Source organism: Hesperophylax consimilis, chromosome 29 (genome assembly GCF_061612785.1).
Source record: "Hesperophylax consimilis isolate HC1 chromosome 29, BYU_Hcon_1.0, whole genome shotgun sequence".
NCBI classification, from domain to species: Eukaryota; Metazoa; Arthropoda; class Insecta; order Trichoptera; family Limnephilidae; genus Hesperophylax; species Hesperophylax consimilis.
In genome coordinates this window covers 6,353,764-6,377,450 of record NC_142864.1, presented here as the reverse complement: position 1 = coordinate 6,377,450, position 23,687 = coordinate 6,353,764, and the positions used below count along the sequence as shown (strand labels likewise).

General features: G+C 35.5%; 2 protein-coding genes across 2 annotated transcripts in view; one reads left to right on the top strand and one right to left on the bottom strand.

The window, feature by feature from the left end:
- The window catches only part of Itpr (Inositol 1,4,5,-trisphosphate receptor), a 172,471-nt gene that overhangs the window by 10,824 nt on the left and 137,960 nt on the right, over window positions 1–23,687 (bottom strand). The window contains exons 45-51 of the mRNA XM_089649084.1: window positions 23,103–23,207; window positions 22,352–22,494; window positions 5,596–5,776; window positions 3,314–3,543; window positions 2,468–2,560; window positions 1,982–2,125; window positions 373–565 (exon numbers count right to left, since the gene is read on the bottom strand). Of these exons, the coding sequence (XP_089505210.1) occupies window positions 373–565; window positions 1,982–2,125; window positions 2,468–2,560; window positions 3,314–3,543; window positions 5,596–5,776; window positions 22,352–22,494; window positions 23,103–23,207 (1,089 nt within the window). The remainder of the gene's footprint in view (window positions 1–372; window positions 566–1,981; window positions 2,126–2,467; window positions 2,561–3,313; window positions 3,544–5,595; window positions 5,777–22,351; window positions 22,495–23,102; window positions 23,208–23,687) is intronic.
- On the top strand, window positions 9,948–16,349 carry LOC149409826 (uncharacterized). Its single transcript, XM_089649053.1, has 8 exons — window positions 9,948–9,999; window positions 10,495–10,702; window positions 10,786–10,968; window positions 11,086–11,266; window positions 11,434–11,592; window positions 11,789–11,853; window positions 14,829–15,261; window positions 15,754–16,349. Exons 1-8 carry the CDS (start codon window positions 9,995–9,997, stop codon window positions 16,347–16,349), a joined length of 1,830 nt encoding a protein of 609 aa, XP_089505179.1. The 5' UTR covers window positions 9,948–9,994.

The window sequence follows — 23,687 nt, the reverse complement described above, 5'->3', positions numbered from 1 at the left end:
GTCAAAAAATGACAGCTTCAAAAGTAACATCTACCGAAATAGCGGGCTATTCAAAATAACACCTCTTATTGGAAAACCCTGTAGTATAATAATCATCCGATAATATCTGTCCAATAACCGTCTGAAATAATATTCCGATCGGGAACATAGAAATAATGATCTCCACGATAGCCGAGTTTTAAAACCATCCACGAATCAGGCTGAAGAGATGTGAAGCAATGCGCACATCCCTTCTGACCCGTAAATGGTTCATTCTGAGCATACCCAAAATAAAGTCAGGAGGATAGAGCCACAGGTAGTAGCTATCCTCCATTGGGTAGAGAAATCTCTGAAATTCCTTCTGAACCTTTTCAAACATAATAATAAATGTACCTCTTAGTTTTTTCTGCCATTTCATCTCGTCGAACATGTGAGGAGTCCTCTCGAAGAAATCGGCCACCTTTGATCCCTGGTCGTCCCTCTCCGCCGTGTGGAGCAGCTTTCTTTTGGTCTCCCTCGTAAGATATTCACAGATTTCCGGGATGGGGAAGACTATCTGCTCCAGGGTGCGGTCCTGACGAACTATCTAATGAAAAAAAAAAAAAAAAAATCAGTACAAGCAAGTCGGGTAAGTATTCGATATGGATACAATATCAATGAGGGAGCTAAAAGAACTATTGGTTATTGTTGTAAAGTTACTTTAAATGATCTGTTATATTCACAATGTATTTAGAAATAATCCCGGTTGACGTTAATTTTCCAGTAGATTCATTGTTTTTAACGATTCTCAAAATGAAATACATATTTTTGAAAGCAGATGAAAGTTTCTTTCAGATTTTAATGTTAATTAAAAATATTAACATTTTGATTTTAAAAAACAGTGGAATTTACAATTAACAACAATTTGGTCTCCCAATTATGAGATTCATAATTATAGGATTGAATCCATACAAAGGAAACTAACCCGTGTAATTGCTTATCGTGAAAGTTTATCTGGTCAATTTGGAACATATAATGACCGAATTTTGCACTATAAACTACACTCACTGACGGTCAAACGTAAACTCTCTGACGCACTGCTTCTACACAAAATTATACATGCTTCAGTTGATACACCAAACATTTTATCACAAATTAACATCAATATACCATCAAGAAAATCAACAAGGAGGATGAAAGACATTTTCTATATTAAAGCCTACCACACAAATACAGGATATTTTTCCCCTGTACCGCGAACATTAAGAAATTATAACATTATAAATGGCTCTAATAATGAAATAGACATTTTTAATGACCAAATTTAAACACTTCAAAAAAAACGTATTACCTTTAATCATATTAAGCTGATATTGTGATGAAGCCCTTTATTTAAAGAGAAGCAACATTGTACCTACGTGACAATAACAAATCGTTTATGAACATATTTGTATTTACCTTTTACCCATTCTTACTTCTGCATATTTAGCTTATTCATTTTGTTACTATTTTTGTTATTATTATGTATTTAAACATCCATGTATGTATATTTTAGGGCACCATGCCTGTTTTATGTACTTAAATAAAAATAAATAAATAATTACAATTTTTTTGTTGCTTAACGGTTGTTTTTTTTTTTATAAACTGTAAAAATACGACCTTATACTGAAAAAAAAAACACACACTTAATCACACAAACGTATTAAAAGGTTATTGTCACTTAACATTTTTTTTAATTTCATATGTAAATGTTTTTTTGTTCTAAATCTTAAATCTCCAAAAGTTCTTCACCTGCTTTGAAATTTTGACACAAGGTTGCATTCGAATATGCGTGTTTTTTATATACCTATATCATATAGATGTCACCTGTGACAGCTAAAAACATGATCTTTCGCAACATGAACACAATGGCGATTTGGAATATATTACAATTATTTGGAAGTTTCTGCAGTTAGCTTTTAAATGCAAATACAAAGCGTGGTGTTGCCACTTTCGAACACTGCTTATATTCTCTTAAGTTTACCTCAATCTGTGCAGTGTGTGAAGCATAATATGTGAGGGCTTGTCTATTCTTGGGGTCCACGGCAGAAGTAGGTTTGAGAAGTGCGGCCAGGTCCTTGTTGTGTCCAGCCAGCTGGTGGCAAAGGATGTAGATATTGTGGCCGACCTGAACAAAAAAACATGAAAATTTAATGATCCGAAAACCTCATAGACCTTTGTAAGATTCTGTAGGTCCCAAAGACTGCGATGAGCTGGATTTGTAGAAAGAGTGTAGGGTGCTCAGAGGCAGACTGACGAAGAGGTCGATAGACTGGGTGGAAGAGGATTGGAGCACTGAAGACTTGAGGCGAAAAGTAAGAGTCTACAGCCAGTGGAGAATATTTATAAAGAAGGCCAAATCCCACCAAGGGATGTAACGCCGTGATGATGATGAATTTAATGATCCTGGTGCAAGAAGCTTCAATAATTGCAAAAAAAGTTTGTAATTTTGTATTGAAGATGGTCTTACTTCTTTGGGTGACACTCCATCTCCAGATTCGCTGTCATCCTCTCCATCCTCTGTGGACACTTCTTGGTGGAAAGCACTGCATGCCACATCAACCTAAAAGCACATTTTCAAATCAATCAAGTATTCAATTTAAATATTTAGAAGTGGACCAAGGCGGGAACCTTGTGGAAAGCCAATCTTAATATATCTGTCAATCTATTATAGACAATTCTTGAATTATCATCAATAAAAATACAGTTATTATTACAGGTGCTTTGTAAAGTACTTGTGCAAAATTATTAAACATTACGTAAGTACCAGTTACAAGAGCAAATATGAGTTAAATGAGAGAAAAGAAAAAAATCTAACCAAAGTTATTGTAACCTAATTAATAACGGCAAAAAAACAGAAAGATAAATATGTTTTCCTCAATAACGATAAAAGAAACAACACAAGTAGTATAAAAACACTTTCTTGGCCTAGTGGAAAGGTTATAAGAATATTATCAAAAAAAGGATTGGTAAAGTCAGATCTGAAGGACCTAAATTGGTGCCTTGTGGAACCCCAAGGTTGGATTTTTTTTCTCATTTAAGACAGATACATATTTTATTTGCTGGGTATTCCATGGACAACCATAATATATATTCATTCTGGAAAAGCTAGGCATCCACAATAGCCAATCAACTGTTGACTTCAATGTATCTCAAGAACCGTTGCTCGCCTAACTGACAACTTGAATCTGGAGAGTAACTGGCTAAGTTTTTGGCAGGAGGCGCAGAAGAAAAGCACCAATGCGTTGGAGTGGGGATCGTTAGTGAATCGTCAGCAATGATGCAATGACAAAATAAGAAAGACAAAGATAATCACCAGTTGTTTGGGATTCATATTGTACAATATCCTCTCGGCATTGTTCTCCGAGTCACCCCTGGACTCCATGATGGCCAGCAGCAGCTTGGATGCGTTGTTCTTCAGCTCGAGGACCAGGTCCATGCGAGACCGACCAAGCGGATTGATGTCGTTGAGGATGAGCGCCGTGATGATGTCGAGCCCGTTGCTCTCATGCATGGCGATGCAGTTCTGGTTCTCGTGGCACGGTCCTGAAAGAGTTATTTAAAGAGTTAAAGATTTTTTAACAAAATCAGAGTCCTTTCCACCACAAAATGACGGGTAATGTAGAGAGCGAAATAAAGGCAGAGGAAAGCAAAGTTTGAGAAAGCTAATTCAGTTTCAATTTCAACAAAACCATTTTAATACATTTAAACAGAACACTATCTCCTCCACACAGAAAATTTGGGGATGCTGTGAGGAGGGTCTTTTTGAGGAAAAGAGAAGAAGAACTGAAAGTATGCTCCACTCAACATCAAAATCTCTTTCCCAGAGATATCATAACCATTTCACTATGCAGACTATCACTCACATAGTTTTAATAGGACAAACAATATGGAGTCGTCTTGTATTTGTTAACATTAAAAATAATATTGATAGACATGAATGCAATGAATGCAAGCTGTTAACTTTGATTCACTTTCAACACTTTCACTTTCAACACTTTCAAGACTTTCAAAAGTAATATGAATTATTTGAATTCTATTAGTAAATTCTTTTTCTTTTATTTACGAATCAGTTACAGTAGAAATTTGCTTTTTGATGTCACATAGATTTTGAATTAACGAATTTTCACGTAATTAGAAATTTAATTCAAAAAAAAGCCGAAAATCGAGTTCCTCGGCTACCCCTTCAAATTCCGGTAGTATCTCTGAGGTAAATTCGTAAAAATACAACGTATTTCCGCGTAAAACGAAATTTTCTCGGCCCTTCAAACTCGGATATTGGAAAAAATACGACATTCCAGTGTAATTCAGATTCAGACATTTCGTTTAAATGTCAAATAAATAGGACTGTAAGCACCGGTTTCTTTCACGTAAGACAACTCAAGTCTGTCCGAAGAAACCTTCCTACAGAATCAACAAAACTACTTATCAACTCTTACGTAGTCTCACGTCTCGATTACTGCAACGGCGTTTATGCCAGCCTTCCAAAATATCAAATTGACAAACTTCAAACAGTGTTGCAGCAGCACGGCTCATAACCGGGGTTTCAAAATATTCGCACATTTCAGAACACCTTCGTAACCTTCACTGGCTCAAGTGCCCTGAAAGAATCCAGTACAAACTGTGCTGGATGGTGTTTAAATCCATCAATGAAATGGCCCCACTCTACATCTCTGAACTATGCGTCCCGGAAAACACTGGTCTGAGGCAGTCAACTCTTAGATCAGCAACATCAGCAGCTGTAGGCAGACTGATGGAACCTAAGCGCAAGCCAAATACTAAGTTTGGTGATCACGCTTTCGGAGTATCTGGGCCGAAGGCTTGGAATAAACTCCCTCCGGAACTAAGATCCATAACAAGTCCAACAGAATTCAGGTCTAAACTAAAAACTTACCTTTTTAAGCTCTCATACCCTTAAATTAAATATACCATTCCTAAGAGAAAGTCCAGTTATATTCAATTTTCCAATTAAGTCCTAAATCCTGTATCTAAATTTCGCTAATAAACAATTAGTTAATGTTAATTAAGTGTTAATCTCAACTGACCTACCAGGTAAGTATTGTACTGTATATTATCTCCATAAACAGTTTTAACATAAAATAATAACATAGATCACTGTAGAAATGTATTATAAGTTTGTACAGCGCCCTTGAGGTGATTTTGCACAAAAACGGCGCCATACAAGTCATCCAATTATTATATTATTATTATTATTAAATCGATTCAGATTTACAAAATAATAATACTAATTAAGACGTTGTATAACCACGTAAAAATACATTATAGGCATTTTACCGCCACTGCTGTCTCTCAGATTCAGATTTACGAAACTTTAGGATTTATTTTTGCATAATCGTTTTTTTTTCGAATTATCTTGCGCGTAAAAAAAAATATTTCGAATTATGAATTAACGAATTTCGAATTAAAAAACCATTTTGTATAAAAAAAAAATTTCTGAGGATATTTTTTGTCTAAAATTTGGAATTGCCCGATTTTTCAAATTATCGGGGTGCGAATTAACAGGGGTCTACTGTAATACCTAAAATTCATTTGAATTAACATTGGGTCACAGAAGAGGTATTGTTTATAGAATGTTACCTTGGCAGTATTCAGTCAGTGTCTCCAGGGTCTGATTGATCAGCGCCACGTTGCTCTCGTTGATGTACAGGCCGAGGAGGCCCAGCCCGCCGGTGGTGGAGCCGCAGATGCAGTCCAGGAACATGAGGGTCTCGGAGACCAGGTTGTAGTTGGTCTTGTTGTTTTGGTTGCGCAAGAGATTCTAGAAATAAAGGTATAAATTATATACACATTTATTTATTTATTAACGGACATCGACCAAATTACAAAATAATAACACGAATACAATAAAATTAAAAATACAGGAGTAGACAAAGGTACATGAAAGCAAAGACATATGGCAGATATAATATAAGAAAATAAAGTGACAAGTCGAATCAAGTCAAGAATACGCCGTGGGTCAGGACCACAGGACACTTATAATATTCCGTCACTTGTTTAGCGACTGGCAAAAACCATTCAGACTTATCCCAAAAAAGTTAAGGTTTTGACTTGAGTTGACCAGTCTACACATTCTGGACAATGGTGAATAATATCCATAATTTGTCAAATGATGGTTGAGGAAGAGCAGTTCATTATTTCTGAGTCTGTGCGAGGGGAGATTGAAGGGAATGAGTTGCAGTAGAGTAGGTGAATCAATAATACCATTTATAATTTTGAAGAAGCAAATGAGGTCATTTCTTTCCCGACGGACATGCAGCAATAATAGAAAACTTCTTTGGTGGTCAGACATTTTCAATTATTGCTATACTAGCTGACGTGTACCCGGCGTTGCATGACTTTTCTCTGCTTTCTATAAATATAATATGCATGTATTATATATATATAAACCTTCCGGAAGAATTTCTCTAAACGATAGTGAAAACCCTATCAAAATATGATGTGTAGTTTAGAAGAACTAAGCGCACAAACAGACAGACGCGGATAGTGACTTATTATTTAGAGATGTCCCCTTCCCTAGCTGGAGAGCTTTCATAAATTATATTTGTCTTTGAATTTTTAACCCTTGGAATGCCGACCCATGGCCTAGTACTCTTTAAGAGGAAGCTACAAGCCAAAAATGTGTACAGTGGTACCTCGACATACGAGTGCCCCAACATACGAGTGTAGTTATCTTAGTGTACAAATAAAAGTCTCGTTCAACTCAGATACAGCGTTTATTGTTAAATTAAAATCGTTTTTACAATCAAAATATCTACGCGTTTACTATGCAAAATACTATGGAATGCGGGCGATATCTAGGTCAAAGTTCCTAGCGCGTTAGTACTTGGCTGACGGTCTGAAGACTGAATACTCGCTGCGTCGGGCTTATTTATACGGTACAGCCGACGACAACAGTAGGTAGGCGAAATCGCAAATAAAACGGAGACACTCGCTCAGTCTGGGCCTTTCTGGAACTTACGGCGGCGCTGCTATTACGCATAGGCGATAGGCTAGAACCTTCTAGCGAGTTGGCGTAATGTGCCAGACCGACTTGCAACGTATTGTCGTAGGTAGGTTGCGTTGTTTACGATTAGTTCTCGGTAGTAATTTAAGTACCTAAGTAGGTCGAGCTGTTTACTATTAATGAGTTAGTCTGGATTATTCTCTCAACGCCACACAAGTTTTTCGAGATACGAGCCGGCGAGCGAGTGATTTTTTGCTTTGAGTTTCGAGCGAAATTCAAGATACAAGTTCGGTGTAGCAGGTCGGCCGGTAGCGCGCGTGTACGGCCACGCCCACCACGGGCAGTGAATCAGTCAGCAGCGTGCTCCCGCTGTGATAAGTTGTGTTCGCGTTTTGTGTTGCGTTTAAATTTACATTTATAGTTGTAGTTCATTTATTTTTATATAACCCTGGATGGGAAGAAAGTTTGTGAAAAGTCAAGTGCTAAGAAAAATAGGATATCTAATTTATTTATTTACATTCTCTTTTTTGTTTTTGTACAATAAATATTTGTCATTTATAAATACGTTTTTATTATTCAAAACCAAGTAACAAAAATAACTGGGGTGACATTTTGGGGGTTGGAACGGATTAATGGTAGTCTAATTGTTTTGTATGGGGAAATCTGCATCGATATCCGAGTAATTCAAGATACGAGCAAGGTTGCGGAACGAATTAAACTCGTATGTCGAGGTACCACTGTAAATTCTTGGTATACCTTATATTGTAGGTAATAGGCATTAAAATCGCTTTGCAAACAGAGTCTATAAACGTTCGATTTCGAGCACAAAACTTGGTTATTATTTATGTTGTAAATAATTTTATAAGAAAGAAAAAAAGTTAATCAAGCGAAACTGTCACAGATAATCTTAGCTATAATACAGTATTTTTCAAAAGTTGTTTCCTTTGCGCGTTCATACATTTCTATTGAAAAAATATTTTTTATAGTAGTTTACATTTATATTTTTTATTGAGTAATTTTTTTATTTATTTGTATTCTACTCAAGCAAAACGATAGGAAAACCTTCAATTTATCTAAAGCATATTTTTTGGTATTCATAATGCACACCAATTCGTTATTAAGATTAATCAAAATATTGATTTAGCACTAAGCTTCGCACTAATGTGCCAGGGGTAGTGATATATAAATGATAATATCCCGCGGTACGCAGGCTGACACTATTTTCTCAATAACTTACTTATTTATTTGCAAAATTATGTTTTTGTACATTGTACCGTCTTATCAATTGTTTTTTTTTTTTAAATATATCTATTAAAAAATGTATATATCTGTTTTATATGAAATGTTTTTTCCTCTCTTGTGTCATAAAAATATATACAATAAAAAAATACGAAAATATTCTTGAGTTTTATTACATTTTCCATAAAGCGAAATAGCACAAAAAAAATTAGATGAGACTTTCCTGTAAATAATACAGTATTATGGCTTTGAAAATCGGAAATATTTTTCACTATCAAAAATAAAAATATCATAGTTAAAATGAATATTTTTGTATTTGACGAAACGAGACTCTAGAATAATTTTGTGATAAATTAGTTCCTTGTGAGTCAAATAAAAAAATACAGTACAACCAAGGTAACTGCTAGCGAATCGACGGTGGATTCGTCGGAACACTATGGGTACACACGTCAGAAATCCACTGTGGATTTCTCGGTACATGAAGGGTTAAACAAAAAATTTCGCCTGTCAAAAAACATTCATGGCTTCGAAAATTACTCATGAGATATATGATCTTTCAGTAATATATATTATCACCCTTTCGCTGTTCTTTGTGAGTACAGCTGCACTCCTTGTAGAGATTTGAGGTTTAGCTCTGAAGTCTTGATTTGAAATGTCTTTTTAGCAACTGTTGGCTACGGTAATTCTAAACAGTTCTAAAGGTATATAAAGAAAATAGCAGCATCAATTACATATTCCTCAACTGTACAATAATGTAAGTATTAGTATTTATTAGCGGAGACGGTTTACAGATAGTTCTCGTGAACACTCAGGCCATAGACCTATAGTGCTATTTCCCATTTCACCTCATTCCCTAACAGTAACCTGGTCCCTTTAACAAAGTTCACCAGGGTTGTCATTGGATATCTGGCTACGACTCCTGGTTCCACAATGTGTCTTCCCAGGAGACATAGCCACATTTCCAAAGTACACCAGGGTTGTCATTGGATATGTGGCTATGTCTCCTGGTTCCACAATGTATCTTCCCAGGTATCTGAGCCTTGTTTCCATCAGGACGATACATTGGCACCAAAGGTGAATTGGAGTCTCTTCATCCTCTTCACATTTCCTGCATCTATTGGTGTTTTCCACTCCCAATAACTACATGTGTCTCCTGAGGTGGCAGTGCCCCGCTAGTAGTTCTACCTCTTCCCTCAGCGAATGAAGTGCCCATATTAAGTAGTTGCCTGGAGGCCGATTCACGTTCTTTTGGACTTTGCCTATGGCTAGCGTTCGCTAACGATAGCCGTCGGCTGTAAGGAAAGGATTTTTTTAGCCTGTAAGGTCAACCATAAACACATGTGCGACCGTTAAGCGATTCACGATCCTTACAGGCTTGGTTTCGGAGAGACCTAGTAAAAAAATCCTGAGCAAGAGTGGTTAAGAGATGTTAAGAGATTGCTTGAAAACAAAGATATATCGAATATAATCTATTGACGCAAGGTCTATAAACAAAACTTCTTAAAACATTCACTTTATATTATAATGCATTTTAACCACATCTTATTTTATTTTTAAACATCATAATAAAGCCGTTTATCTAAGATTTACGTTTTGTATATAGGTACCCTACCTAGCTATATAGTTAGAACTTTGTTATCAATTCACTCCGCGCCAGATTACCGCCATCTTAGCCGCCATTGCATATTTACGTCAAGTCTCAACAGTCAACAACAAGCAAACGAGTTAGTTTGAGCATTCAGTACCTAATAGCGGCACAGTTAGTCTTGTTGATATTTTTCATAAAAAATTGGAATGAGGTAAGTTAATATTCTATATAATGTAATTAAAAGCATATAAATGACTCAAAACGGAATTGACAACGATTTTATCGGTCTACAAAAGATAAATTGAGGTTAGAAATTTTTAAAACTCAAGTATAAGGCTAGACAGTTATTGTATTATTATTTTTTAGCTTTTGTTTTTTTTTTTTTTTTTTTTTTTTTACAGTATTACCGCACAAGAATCCCAACTGCTCCCGTCTGGAGCCAGTGAGACTATGGCATCCCCAATTGGGGTATGTTGTGAGGCTGAGGGTATTGGGGAGGGGAGGGAGATGGGGAAGAGGAAGGTGGGGAAGTACCTGGCTATTCAGATCTGGTCACCAAACACGGCTAAAGCCATTTCAAGCAACGTTTCAATTCTGAATGGTGGTCTTACACCAGGGCGATACTGAGAGTATCTTCCACTCTGTGTTTAGAACCTAAGAAAAGTGTGTACTTAATTAAATAATATGTCGTTGCATTATCTTTCAGTTTATCCGTAAATAAAATTATACGGTCCGCGCGTACTTCGGCGGCGCAGTATATGATGATGGCAGATGCCATGATTTTAGAGCCAGCATTTGCAGCCAACAAATTTGTAGGAAAAAATGGAAAGGACGCTCTAGCTGCATTTTGGTTAAACCTTACCATAACATTAAATAATGCTGGTCCACAAAAAACAACAACACAATGGCAAAAAGTAAGATTCTATCAATGCAGAATAGTACTTGTCAATTTTGTAGTGTATTTGATTTGTGTACTGTAATGTAATATTGGTTTCAGGTGTGGACCGCATTAAAGTCCAATGTGAGGTCAAAGGTATCCAAAATGCGGAGAGAGAACCTGCAGACTGGGAATGTATCGGCCGGATGTTCACTGACTGCGTTAGAGGAGAAGGTACTTAGTCTGATGGGCAATTTGATTGTCGACGGACTCAGTGTGCCCGACAACCTTCCGACTGACGACGTAAGTATTTTATTCATTTGTAAAGGCCCTTAGCCCCACTTGTTTTGCTAGTTTACATAATGTGTGAATAAAGAAATTTCATACGATACTTTGTTGACATGTTCATTTCTTTAACAGAGATCTCTTCTCGCACTGATGGAGGATGACGCTGATGGTACTGGTGGTGTGCGGGGAGAGTTTTTGAACCCCGTGGCCTCCCCTCCTACCTGGCCGACCTCTCCTCGCGCAGTGGACAACTCCATGCATTTCCCAGACTGTAATCCCCATGCATCAACCCAGAGTCCTCGATTGGTAGCAGGTAATTCTTTATACAATGTCAAGTAAAATCACGCCCATAACATGAATTAGATATACATATGAATAGTTTAATTCATTTATATACACATAAATTCTATTTTACAAAATTCAAATGATCAAATATTAAAATTATTACAGACATCAACTACATGTAGTTAAATGTTTCAGAAATTGTGGTAGAGATACCCAACATTAGTGGTGATGCGCAGGAAGAGTTGGTGGCTAGCCCTTTACCTCCGACCACTCCTCGCACAGTGGACCGACCTCCCCTTCCCCCTCCACATGCATCAACGCAGCGACCGAGGAGGAGAACTCGAAATGTAGCAGGTAATTAATACCTATAATAACAACAAATATGTTCACATCCATCGAATGGAAGTACACAGCATATGATTGTGTACATGGAGTAGATAAAAATATCAAAAGTTTTATTCATTTATGTACATATAAATTCTGTTTTATAGAAATTGAAAGATCAAGTGTTAAAATTATGTCAATTATATTGAGTTATTCAATTTTTCAGATCAAAATGAGACCAGAGCAGCTGCTTTTCAGAAACTGATGGATCAGCAGAATTGTGTCATATCGGTGAGGAAACCTGACTTAACTTTTTTTTTTTTAAAGTATATTTTTATTTAGTTATAAAATGTGTGTACATCAATCTAGTACATTAATTAACCTTATTCTAAAACTACTATTTTTTTTTTTTCACTTACATACTTACTAAAATTTGGACTTCACAACATTTAGACATAACCCACGAAAAACTGCAAGACTTCTAGCTTCCTTAACATTTACCGGGAGTTCATTGAACATTTTAAAATCTTTACAATAAATATTGTTTAATGTTCCCGATAAATTAGTCTTAGGAAGCCTAAAGTCTTTACAGCTTCGATACGACCTACGATAGCTATGGACTGTACTATTTATCTTACACTATTCGTCATATAGTCTGGCAACATTTTATTTTTTTAACTTATAAATAAATACCAGAGAATTATATACTAAACATTGCCAAACACTAAGGATGTTGAGTTGGCGTTATTATGTTGACTTGGCATTACTATTGCATATTATGTGTGGCCTTCTTATTCCTATTTAGTAAATTGATTACATTTCAAGTTTGAATAATTTTTTTTTACAGAAACTTGCAGATGCACAAACGAGGTCAACCACGACGGTGGAGAATTTTTTAATGGGGATTGAGGCGAGAATAATGGAAGAGAAGATAAGAAAAAGGGAATGGCAAGAGATGATGAGAGAAAGAGACAGGGAATGGCAAGAGAGGATGAGAGAAAGAGACAGGGAAGAGAGAGCACAACAGTTCATGCAGCTTACATTATTATTAAAGAGACTAGTAGAGAAGAAGTAAGTAGAAAGACACAAACATTTTCAGCTGTTTTTGTAAAGGTCGTTTTTCAGTCTCACTCTTAACTCTTTATTTATTATTTTAAATAATTGATAACATATCATAAAGTGTTAATTTTGTTATGATAACAAATGTTTTATTATCTTCCTTTTTACGTAATAAGTAGATATAATGATATCCTTACTGGAATCTCCCGTGCTGAGGATTTCTGTGTATATATTATTATGTAATGTTTTTGTAGTGCAATTGAGTTTGTTTTTATTTTCTACTTCTGATCTCTATGTTTTCTTTTCATTCGAGTTGTGTATATTATGTATTTGTGTAATTTTTTGTAAAGGTGGGTTTTCAGTCTTACTCTTTCTTAACTGTATAATTGTTTTAAATAATTGATAACATATCATAAAATGTTAATGTTATAATAACAAATGTTTTATTATCTTCCCTTTTAAGTAATAAGTAGAGATAATGATATCCTTACTGAAATCTCCCGTGCTGAGGATATTATGTAACGTTTTTTTAGTGCAATTGAGTTGTTTTTGTTTTCTACTGCTGATCTCTCTATGTTTTCTTTTTATTTGAGATTATGTATTTGTATAATGTTGTGTAAATACATATAAAATAAAAACAATATAAAAATAAAAAGTGGTGTTTAATTTATGTAAGGTATTTATTTTTTTTAAATTTGTGGGCATCTAGCCACTATTATATTTACAATAGGCCTCTTGCATCCCATTTTTTTATTTTATTTTCCGGTTTAGGCAAATATTCTAAGACATTCTGTATTTTTTTTTTTTTTTTAATCGTATTTTTGAAACCATGGCGATTTTTTGAAAATTTTAATCCGAAAAATCGGACCATTTTTTCATAAACCGGAAAGACGGAACATAATTTATGGGTGCGAAAACAAAATAATTACATAGCCCAAAAACATTTAAAAAAAAAACGACGCATTTCACACGAATGGCAGAGGAGAATAACGAGGCATACCAAAAATATTACATCTCATAAATATTTTTTTCCTTGAACCTTCTTATTGATCATTAATCCTTATTAATTTATTTAAAGTTTTATTCCAGCAGTACTGGGAGGATATTGCAATCTCAGTCTGCCATATTAAATGAGATGACATATAATATAAATATACTTATACACAATATTATAGGATTGATGAATATATACGATTATAATGTTCAGTCACTTAATCCAAATATTTTACAATAAAACCTAATGTACATAAAATTAAATGAATTAAAGGGGAAGGTTTATCAACAATATGAAATATATAAACAAGTATAAAGAAGGTTCTCATAAAATATATTTAGTTGGTCGAAGTACCTATATATTCTATATGTACCAAGGTTGGTTTTTGTTTTTGCAATGAGACTATTTTTAACAGCTGCACATTCTAGTTATATAACATATAACTTGATATTGTACCTCTTGTTTGATACTATCCAAATGTTGCGATTTAAATTATTCTTGTACTCATAAACTCATAATAATATATTATTAAATTTGATTTTGTTAAAATCAGGACCATCACCATTATACTTCTAAGACAGCCGCCACGGAAGGATAATCTGTGCGATTTTCACATCATAACATCTGTCACTTCTGAATAATATCTGTCATGTCAAAACGAAGTACTTCCAATTCTAACGCTGCGTTTTGTTACTGTTTTGTTATTTAATTAAACATGGATTCGTGTAGTAACCGTAGGATCCGAGATCGTAAAAATAATTATAAATATTGTATGGTTCCTTTGTGCCCAAATACTTCGGCGACTACTAAGGAAAAAAGATTTTTCGTTGTACCGCGAATTTCAGCAATTAGAAAACAATGGTGTATTGCAATTCATAGGTCCAGTCAATTGGGTGAACTGTCAAATAAAACCGTACGATATGTCTGTGAAGATCATTTTAATGTAAGTATATTTTTTACAATATTATTGTTTGAACACAATATTTAAAAAATACATATTTTTCTTTGTTGCATGCTTCACGAATAGTTTGCTGTACAGTACAGTAGGTTGAGTAGGTGGGTCTATTACCTAGTGACAACAAGCCTACACACATTACAATATTGTTACACTTTTGCAGGCTATTCTCAAATGAAGATACTTATTATATTTGCATTGTTAAGTTTGTATTGAATAAATACAATGTCTCTTGATAAGTTGTATTTTTATTTTCAGTTAAGCGTGGATGCTCGGAAATGGCCCCAACATCTAAGTAAAAGGGTGCTTTTAAAAAAAGGAACCATTCCTCATAAATTTGAATGTCAAATTGGAGCTGATGGGCGAGATCTACTCAATGTGGTGGATCAGCATCCAAGCTCATCTAAAGGCGGTGAAGTGTTTGTTGCAAGTCTCGAGCCAATGTCTCCTTGCCTGTCTGATGTGGATGAGTCTGTGCCACAACAGATCATCAATCAACCTCAAGACTACGTTGAACTGGAAGTGTCGTTTCCTCTCGAGAAGCCTCAATGCTCTGGACTCCAAATACTTCAACAACATGTGGATGGACCACAAGATACATCAAGCTCCGAAGAAAACTTTCACATGTTGATAGTTGAGAACGCAACTGATTCGAAAGCCATTCAATGCAATTTGAAAAAGAAATTCAAAAGTAAATTGACAAATACAGGAAAAGAACACAGTAGGGGTCCAATCGAGTGTTTAACTACTCGTGACGTAAGTACTTCTCCTGTGAAGCATAATAAAAATACCAAGAATGTACAACTAAAGCATGTCACTCTTCAGCCAGACAGTTCTGCCTCGGAATCGGCATCTGGTTCAGAATACTCCCAACAAGCTACGTCAGATTCGTACGTTGATAGTAGTTCAAATAGTGATTTCAAAAGTCTGTCATTGAAATTAACTCTGCAGCATATTGAAAACAAACCAAAGCTGTATTTAGGAATCCTTAAAGATTTTTATTGGATTGTTAAAACCCTAGCACTCCTTGAAAATATAAACATTTTAAATGTTTTAATCGTTTTAAAAAAAATTAAATTAAACTCTAGTTTCAGCATTTTAGGTGATGAATTTGGCCTTTCTGAGGCTCAAGCTTCAAGAATCTTTAAGCAAAGTTTACCGAAGTTATCTCGTCATCTTGCAGAACTGGTATTTTGGCCTAAGTCAGAAGCAATAGAAGCCTTACTACCAATTCCATTCAGAGCAAGATACAAACATGTCGTATCAATCATAGACTGTTTTGAAATTCAGATAGAGAAGCCATCAAATCCACTGCAGCAGGCACTAACTTGGTCAGAATATAAAAAATGCAATACACTCAAGTACCTAATATCAATCACTCCTGATGGCTTTATTAACTTCATTTCAAAGGGCTTTGGTGGACGTACTACAGATATGATGATTGTGGAAAAGTGCGGCTTCTTGGACAACTTGTCTGAAGGCATGTCGGTAATGGCAGATAGAGGTTTTAAGCAACTAGCTACTATTTTAGAAGGCAAACATTGTCAACTTGTGCGTCCACCAAGTGTTGTTACAGGTGTAAATAGCACTAAAAGAGAGGTGAAGTTATCCAAGCAAATAGCAGCCCTGCGTATACACGTTGAACGTGTAATAAGCCGGCTCAGAGAGTATAATATTCTAAAGCCACATTCTTGTATAGACTTCCATTTGACTCAACAAGTTGACCATATTGTTATGATTGCATGTGGACTCATAAATCTACAAAAACCAATAATTTGATCATATTAGTCTTATTAATATTATTAGTCTTTTAGTGTTTTGTGCTCTACGCTAATGTTTAGTTTAAAATGTTATGTGCGCTTCATTATCATATAAACTTTAACTTGAATATAAATATTCATAATATGTACCAGTGTAATTTTGTTTATCCTTCATGTAATGTATATAGAATAAGTCTAAAGTGTATAATATTATGTAATTATAGCGCCAGTATGTGTTTTTTATAAAAACATATGTTGGAGCTTTTACTTAGAGTTTATAGGCAATGAAGCCACCAAAAGGGATAATATCAAATACTGTAGAATAATTTATGTATAACACCTTCAACTTCTTACATTTACCATACATTCTGATTATGCTATACTAGCGCCTCCTAGCCCCGTGACTTCTGTGGGTTGGTTTTTTTTAATGCATGTTATTTGAAATGTTTTCTTTATTTTACGTTAATAAATTATATAAGTCGAAAATAAAATATTTAGTAACCTACATACGACCTTACTGTTCTTATGCTCACACGTAAAAAGAATATTAAAGCCCGCCATTAGGTTTGTATTGTCCCGAAGAAATGCAACATGCTACACTAGCGCCATCTAGCGGCCAGCGTTACCAGTCAGTGCAAGTACTGACTATAATAATGCTTCCAATATTTTACTGAGAGTGGATTGATTGCTATTCATTCATTACGCCTTACTTTTACATCAAGTTTATATACATACAGTTGTGTTGTAGCAAAGTGATCATGTTCCACTTTTTAATACATTTCTATTTGTGTTAGAATTTCCACTTTGTAATCATTTTCTTACTTCCAATAATAAATACAAAAAAAATCTATGCGATAATACAATAACATGTGTACGTATTATCAAATAAATACTAGGTATAAATGTAAAAATATGTCTTATGTAAACTTTTTGTTTTTGTTTTTCTGTCACTTTATACAAATACATATTATACTATGGTGGATGGGATGAAAATAATATGATGCTATTGTACATAATCAATATAATCATGTATTATTATGAATAAAGAAGCGAGTGTAGTGCAGTAAATACGTGATTTATTTCAAATAATGTATACCTATACATTTTTTTTAAGTACAGGAAATATAGCTCTGGACCAAAACAGCATGGCTTTATTAATAGCTTCGACACAGAATTCTTCATCGTAATCGATGTGGAAAACATTTATTTTGCCAGATGATTCAAAGTTGGGTTCAGCAACACAAAACACTCCCTTGAATTTGTTCAGTACAAACATTTGTATTTGCATTTGTGCATAATACTTTCTGGCAACAACACCCTCAAAAAAGTAATTTTTCATTGTACTATGTTTGACTGGACACTTGACCTCAACAATATAATCATCAGTGACTGCATCCGGGGAGCCACCGATAATTGGTAATTTGCAACTGATTTTGAAACCACATTCTTTATATTTGTGTCCCAGTTGGTTTGCTAGTACCTTTAACACCAAAGGTTCTAAAAGCCGACCTCGTTGCATAGCCTTTGTGTCTGGAATCTTGGCTGCCCCTAAGATGACTTCAGTCAATGTTCCATCCAATGTTTTGCAGTTAGCTGCCTCGTATAGTTTGGATGCAGTAATTCTGCCATATCGCATTTCGTACCATAACGGGCAGTTAGCCTGCTTTCTTGTTAATGAAAAAACTTCCTCGAAGATATTTGGAGGAATATTTAGATCACATGTAATAAAATTGATGAAATCTGTAGCACTTGTATTGTGCAGGTTTCGTGTTTTCTTAAAAGCAGAAATCATCCTGTGCATGGACAAACAGTCAGTGGGCTTCGGATCCATGTAAAGTTGAGTCAGTTGGCATCGAAGCCCCTCCTTAAGACTCCTTTGGAGTACTGCTGCCAGGAAATCTCCATTACCTTTTTCCACGCTTTTTACTGCGTTCTTGCCAACTTGGGATGCCAGAATGAACTTTTGGGAGGTTCCGACACACGATAACTTTGATTTTCTCCAATAACAGTCGACAGATGTCGACGCTGGTTCTTCACTTCTCCTATGGAGCCATGTTAGAAATGCCAGTGCATGTTTACAGCCACCTGAAAGCAAAATGTTCCAAATATAAATTATTTGTCAACAGGTAGCTGGCAGAGACCCTCGCAATGATTCTGTGTTTGTTACATCACACAAGAGTTTGCTCTTCCCCACATCTCCATAGGGTAGAAGAGTGTAGAGGTTAGAGGAGAGAAACATATTTTACAATATAGCGACATACAGTTCAACTAACCTCTAGAAGCTGCACAGTCTTGACATTCTAAGACTTGTATTTCATCTTCCATCTCATCACACAAAAGTACAACAGAGTATGCTTTTTGGCGGACACGGTGCTCGGGGGTTATTTTTGCTTTCACTGTGCAGATAGGACCTTCTCTTTTTACCTGCACATACCCGATAGCATTATCACCATAACTTTCACGTGCAGACCTTTAAAATATATAATAATAACACGTTGAAAACAAAAGACAGTTGCATATAACTGAATGTTAACAATTGTCTTAATAATAATAATTGATGGAAACATAATATATAAGTACATATTAAATGTTGTCAAAATATATAACATAATATTCGTATATTAGAAGATACAGAAAAAATACTAACCTTTTTGTTTTGACATTTCTAATTTCGCTTCCAATGAAATTCATATTATTACTTAGAAAAGTAGCCATCATAAATGAATCTATGTTCGGCAAATTGTCAGACTGACCCTGAACAAAACCTACTTCAATCATTTCCAAATAATATATGCTTAATTTCTCAACAAAGTTAGCGGACTACAATACAAACAGCCAAACCCCAAACAAGTGTCAATATTCAAATTCACAAGTCGCCGGAAATCAAGGTGTTGCCATATAAAAAAAATAATCAGTGTGGAATTTTACAAAAATTAATTCAATAATATTGGAGACGGAACATTTTCAAGTGGTGACGTCACAAGCCAAAAATAACAGATTTATTTATTTTATTTAAAAAAAACTATACATTTCAAAATTTTTTGAGTAACATTTTCGTAATCTTAGTAGAGAAATCTATCCACTCATTTTTTTCCAAGTCATTAGAAAATCCTTGCAAGTGGCCTATTCTTCTGTAACTACTCATGGTGCTCTACTGAAGAGGACACATGGGTGACTCTTCGCATCCCGGTACAATTGGATTTACTAGCATTCATCTTTGTCGTGACAAACGTTAACGGCATACAAGTCCTTCCACCAAAAACGAGGTGAACGGAGCGGACCGAGTACATAATGCATACAATGGTTGATAATAGATACAATAGTTGTTTTGATATAATGGTTTTGTATTAGGGCAATTCACCCCAAATAGAGTGCTTTGTGGATGCAATTGATGGTAATATTGATTTTAAATAGTTTATATATTTTTTAAAACTATAGTTACATTGAAGAAACAAACTTGTTTACAAATAATACAGAAAATGAGAGTAAACAAACAAAGACAATTCTAGAAGAGTGTCTAACCTAAACAGTACATAGCTGGTATTTAATTTTGAATATCTCAAATTTATGAAATAATAACATGTATAACAATTTATGAAATAATAATTGTAAACGTTCTTAGTCATTTAAAAGAAAATAATATTAGGAAAGATAGTTTTTTCTTTTTAAACAAAATTGTGGTTACGTGAAATAAGCAAACTTACATTAACAATGCAGCAAAAGAGGGAAGGCACATACACATGATTAAAAAGAGTTCTAACGTAAATGACACTTGTATGAAAAGAATGTATTTTGTCATGATTTAAATTTGAGAAATCAGCGCTGTTAATGTGTAAAGTGAGAAGTGATTATCTGATTTCTGACACGTCTTCCTTCAGCAAGACGTGTCCTCGGAAGTTCGTGGTCTTCTGCAATGGGTAATGGGTTATCTATTTCAGGCATTACCTGATCTATCTCAAGGTCCATTCTACTCATCCTCCGCAGATTGTGCAATACGACACACGAGTTGATGATGTGGCACGCTCGTACAGGTTCGTACATTAAAATACGCTGGGCCGATAGACATCTCCAAGTCCCTTTTAAAACACCAAAACACCTTTCCACAGCTGACCGAGCTTTGCAGTGTGCGTCCGTATATCGCTTTTCACTTTCAATGGCTGAATTGGGAATAGGTGTCATCAACCATGGTTCTAAAGGGTAGCCCGAATCTCCTGTTAAGTACAAATTTATTGAAATGTATAATATAAGTTATGTTGTTTTAATCAATATCTATGAATAGAATATAATGTTTTCTATTATATGTCGAGAGAATACAATATAAATTGTTATGTACTTGCTTCTATTGAAAAATCATCAATAAAAACACAAAATGTGGGTTTTGTAATTTAAGTATTGTCAATAAAACAATTATTTTTACCTAAGAGCCATGTTTTTCTTTCTCCTCTTTCATGCCAGAGCTCCATGATTCGTCGAGCTGGACAATTGGCCCAAATCTGGCTATCGTGCCGCGTACCAGGATATCGTGCATTTACATCTAAAATGACCAAGTTTGGATCACAAATCTGAAATATTAATTTTTTATTATAATATCATATAGGACTTTCTTGTGCATATTAAATTACACAAAGAATGATCCAAATCACGAGCTCACCATTTGCACATTTAAGGAGTGATATCCATGATGATTAAAATAGACGTTTTCCTGTTCTGCAGGAGCAATGATGGAAATGTGAGTGCAGTCAATGGCTCCTATACATCCAGGGAAAGGATTGTCTGCCTGATGAAAGATTTGCCTGACTTTTTGCCTATCTGCGGCAGTCGTCGGAAATTTAACCCATTGCTTTTGTAATGTTTGGCTGATAGCCGATGAAACATTTGATATGCATCGGCTAACAGACGACTGACTGACTGCCAAGCCGTACTCGTGGCCTATACCTCGCTGATAAGACCCCACCGCGTAGAACCTTACGGCAGTAAGTACCTGTGTAAGATTCAACCATTAATACCGTACCTTCTTTTTCATACATTATAATATACATATTCATGTTAATTAAATGTAGCACCCACCTTTTTTGTGTATTACAGACTGTGTGTCCATTTACAATACACATTTAACATAAACTACAAAATATTATATACCTAACATAGATTAATTAAATTAAATTACCTGTGATTGAACAGACAATCCATGCATTCTTTTCGGTTGTAGGGTGGGGGATAAAGATTCTATGAGGAAATAGCCAATTTCCTTTGAAATTCTGAATAAATTTATAAATTCTGTGTTCCCTATTTCCATCGGATTTTGCGCATCTCGCAGAATCCTAAATGGAATTCGTGCCCAATTTTCTTCATCCAAATGTACGATTTCCATGGCTAAAAATCCTGCAGCCATTTTATCTGCAAATTATTATGATTATTATTTATCTGAAAATCCTCAATGGTAAATTATTATAGGTATATCGCACATAAAAAGTGAAGTTAAAGTGAAGTTTATTGTATTTATCATATTTCTGACATATCGGTATTTTGGCAGGTTGCATACCTACGTTGAAACATCACAATTACGTTAATTCGAATCATTTAATAGCGTTTATAAGCGACAATTAACTCAAAAATCATGTTTACAGTCAATACTTACGATAATATTAAGTTTTCTCGTGTTAAAACCACTTAAATATGGAAAACTATATAAAAAAACGTATCACAGTCAAACAAATCCTTTGTCAAATGACAGCCGCGGTCAGCCATTGACATCTCAAAGACAGGTCCCGAGCTCTCCTTACGGTGCGTTGGCCAACGCTAGCGTTATGTTTCAAAATGTAAGGAATATGCCGGTTATCGACTGTCACTGGGAGAACGAGAATCGCATTTCATGAAATATTCGAAGGTAAGGATAAATTTGAAGGCGAGGTTACTTTTGGTGTCCTTAAAAAGAACGTGAATCGCCCTCCTGGATGTCCAGAGTCTAGTCTTTGTCTCACAATATCGTAACACACAACAAATATATTTATTGCAGTGTACCTGCAGTTCCGGGTTGTGATTTTCGCAAAGTAGCTGCAGAAAGCGCAGGACTGGTTGCATCACAGCCACTTTTGCAGGAAGACAGTCTTGCTGACCTGCCGCCTCTCTCCGTTCCGCCAACAGCTCCTCGAGTCCATGGGATCCTGTTGGAAAAATCAAACTGATTAATAATAAATAACAATACAAAGTTAACTAACTAATTAGGTAAGCATCACACCGTTTCCACACAGGGGTAAACAGAGAGGATAGATCACCATACAAATATGTCTTGGCATATCATGACTTGCGTTATTCACTATTGTACATCATTTCATCTGAGGGGGTACCCAAAATAAACCGAATTGATGTTGCGGAGAGCATAGTTTTTTTAGTACCGGGTTCTGCCGTTTCAACCGTTTACAGCTACCTTTTCAGTCAATATGCTAGGCACTGCGCTGGGGAAGTCATCCTTTCAACTGGTGGGAATTTTTTGGCGATGGTTGTTTTGTGTGCGAAAAATTTTGTTTTATGCGTTTTTTCGAATTATTGGGGTTCGAATTAACGGGGTTTCACTGTATATATCTTTTGTTTTATTTTCAATTACTGAGTACTGTTTAATAACATTTTACATACGTCGTGCCATATTCCTGAAAGTGGAGAATGCTTGTGCAGTAGCTCTAGCCGCTTGTGTGAGTTCATCTTGCAAGTCGTCTGTCATCATAACGGATTTGGCGGAACCTTCAATTACTAAGTACTGTTATGTAATATATACCTGGTGCCATATTCCTGACGGTGGAGAATGCTTGTGCAGTAGCTCTAGCCGCTTGTGTGAGTTCATCTTGCAAGTCGTCCGTCATCATAACGGATTTGGCAGAACCTTCAATTACTAATTACTGTTATGTAATATATACCTGGTGCCATATTCCGTGGAGAATGCTTGTGCAGTAGCTCTAGCCGCTTGCTTGTGTGAGTTCATCTTGCAAGTCGTCTGTCATCATAACGGATTTGGCGGAACCTTCAATTACTAAGTACTGTTATGTAATATATACCTGGTGCCATATTCCTGACGGTGGAGAATGCTTGTGCAGTAGCTCTAGCCGCTTGTGTGAGTTCATCTTGCAAGTCGTCTGTCATCATAACAGATTTGGCGGAACCTTCAATTACTAAGTACTGTTATGTAATATATACCTGGTGCCATATTCCTGACGGTGGAGAATGCTTGTGCAGTAGCTCTAGCCGCTTGTGTGAGTTCATCTTGCAAGTCGTCTGTCATCATAACAGATTTGGCGGAACCTTCAATTACTAATTACTGTTATGTAATATATACCTGGTGCCATATTCCTGACGGTGGAGAATG

Bases quoted from the DNA above. Each gene is read 5' to 3' on its own strand.
- LOC149409826 (XM_089649053.1), top strand. The intron at 10,969-11,085 runs GTAAGTATTTTA...TTTCTTTAACAG, and splicing joins ACAACCTTCCGACTGACGAC to AGATCTCTTCTCGCACTGAT. The intron at 11,593-11,788 runs GTAATTAATACC...TCAATTTTTCAG, and splicing joins GAGAACTCGAAATGTAGCAG to ATCAAAATGAGACCAGAGCA.